This window comes from Penaeus chinensis, chromosome 21, assembly GCF_019202785.1.
Source record: "Penaeus chinensis breed Huanghai No. 1 chromosome 21, ASM1920278v2, whole genome shotgun sequence".
Classification (NCBI taxonomy): domain Eukaryota; kingdom Metazoa; phylum Arthropoda; class Malacostraca; order Decapoda; family Penaeidae; genus Penaeus; species Penaeus chinensis.
In genome coordinates this window covers 13836209-13838708 of record NC_061839.1, presented here as the reverse complement: position 1 = coordinate 13838708, position 2500 = coordinate 13836209, and the positions used below count along the sequence as shown (strand labels likewise).

At 38.6% G+C, this 2500-nt stretch overlaps 1 protein-coding gene across 7 annotated transcripts in view; it reads right to left on the bottom strand.

Annotated features, from left to right (window-relative positions):
* Nucleotides 1-2500, bottom strand: part of LOC125036322 (alpha-2-macroglobulin-like) — a 153568-nt gene that overhangs the window by 47862 nt on the left and 103206 nt on the right. Inside the window, exon 15 of one of the 7 annotated variants that reach the window (XM_047628833.1) lies at nt 604-772. The exons of 5 other annotated variants lie outside the window; for them this stretch is intronic. In XM_047628833.1, the coding sequence (XP_047484789.1) occupies nt 604-772 (169 nt within the window). The remainder of the gene's footprint in view (nt 1-603; nt 773-2500) is intronic. One more of the 7 variants, XM_047628834.1, reaches the window with a different exon arrangement.

Sequence of the window (2500 nt, the reverse complement as noted above, 5' to 3'; positions counted from 1 at the left end):
TGTGCAAATTAAAATGTGCAAAATTTTCAATATGGTGTAATAGTATTGTTCACTACTGGGACCTCAGTAATTTTCAATGAACAGTATCATGTTTTGGTGGATAATGGCATGCTGGAATCATCTTTAAATGTCAAATTAGATAGCAAATAATATATCTATAGTCTAGTGTAATCATTTGAATTTACAAAATTTAAATTACTAGTGAAAGGCAAATAAAGCACTGTTTAATATTTGTAAAAAAAAAAAAAAAATTACTGCTCATGCAAGTCCAGTTTCAGTTTATCTGTGATTATAAAGACAAATAAATATCAATCTATTGCTAGCAATGTTTCATAAACTTCCATATAAACCCTAGACATTAAAATATTTCCAGTTTGAGAACATGAAATAATGATAAAATAATGATACAATGAAAAAATTACCATTCCTCATACACATTTTGTTACCTATTGCCAGCTTGCTATCCATTCATACTATAACTTATTCCACTTGTTTCCTTTAGCAAAAGCACAGGGAAAACTAAATTTTTGCTATCTTGTATACTTCCTGAACCTCAGATAAGCATGCCTTAAATGCAATACAAGAACAAGTAAAACATCTTACTCGAGCATATTAATCTTCCACAGCCAAGTCTCGGGAAAATAAGTTCTCTGATCTTGAAGTTTCTCAGAGTTGGAGACTGAAGTGCCCCTTGACCCATCAGCAAGACTAACACTTACTGCTTCAGACAAATCCTCAACTTCATAGACAGGACTATCATAATATTCTGAAACTTGGAGACATGGAAACCTTACACAGTGTACTTCTATTAAAAATAAAGTATATAAAATATAACATCTTTGTTATCTATACACTCATCCTGAATGCCTCAACTAACAATTACCTTAAAAATATTACAATATACATCATTGTGTAGTATGGTACACAATATACTTCAGGGGTATTTTCTAATAGATCTATGATTTCTGGATTTCTTTGTGTAAAGAGAAAAAATACATATAAAATTATTATGCACTAAAACACAGAATTTGGCAGGCACAGGATACTTAAATATGAAATTAACAGTTGATGAATGTTAACAGACAAATAAATAGATTTATTTAATTTATATCTTTCAAAGTACCTATTTCTGCAATATACAGATAATATTAATAAGGTAGAAGGATCTTAACATTCTTACACAATTTTCAGACTATATGTATATGTATATATATATATATATAAAGAGAGAGAGAGAGAGAGAGAGAGAGAGAGAGAGAGAGAGAGAGAGAGAGAGAGAGAGAGAGAGAGAGAGAGAGAGAGAGATATATAGATATTTACATATACATATGTATATATGTGTGTATATATAGACATACACACACACATATATGTACCTATATATGTATATATATATATATATATATACATATATATTTACATATCATCATCATTCATCATTTTGGGGCTAACGCCGGCAGGGGCGCCTAGCCGCATCCACCTTTCGTTTCAACCTACAAGGGTCCCTCATGGCGAGCCACCAGGCAGGGGCCCGGCCCATCTCTAGTTCCTCACGACAGGTTTGATCGATCTGCCCAAGCCACGAGCTTCTCGGTCGTCCCACAGGCCTCCTCCATCCAGGGTTGTCTCGGACAGAGACAACCTGATGGGCAGGATCATCCTGCGGGAGTCGAGCCAAGTGGCCATATAGCCTAAATTGGCGATCATGGATTGTGCAAGTAACAGGTCCTGTACCGGTCTCATGGTGCAGCCGTTGCTTGGACACATGGTCCCGCCAACTGTACCCCATGATCCGGCACAAGGATCTGTTACAAAAGGCATCAAGATGAGATTCCAGAGCACAAGATAGTGTCCAAGTTTATCTACCATAGAGCAAAACTGGCAGTATCAAGGCCTTGAAAACACGTAACTGGTCCTTCTGCACAGGTACCGACATCTCCAAATACTCTTGTCGAGCGATGTCATAAGCCCTGCTGCCAGGCCAATCCTTCTACTGACTTCTTGGTCTGACAGCCCAGAGTCGTGAACTGCACTACCGAGGTATATAAAGCTCTCTGTGACTTCGATGTTTTCACTGCAAGCACATACCGACTGCACAGGGTCTCCTAGTAGGCCCCCAAAATCCTGGATCTTGGTCTTGGTCCAGGAGACCTCTAGCCCCAGGGGCTTTGCATCATTGCTAAATGCATCAAGAGCCGCCACTAGGGTTTCCAGAGATTCAGAGAACGGCAACAACATCAGCAAAGTCAAGGTCTGTAACCTTGATATTGCCCAGAGTTGCTCCACAGTGACTTTGGACAGTAGCTCTACCCAGTATCCAATCCATTCAAGTGTTGAAAAGTGTTGGTGCAAGAACACAGCCTTGCTTCACACCTGAACTAACAGGGAAGAAGCTCGACAGGCCCCCACCACACTTTACAGCACTTTTAGTGCCTGTATACAGGTTTGCTATTAATCCAACAATCCTTGATCGAATTCCTCTTAGTCTCAGGATCTCCCA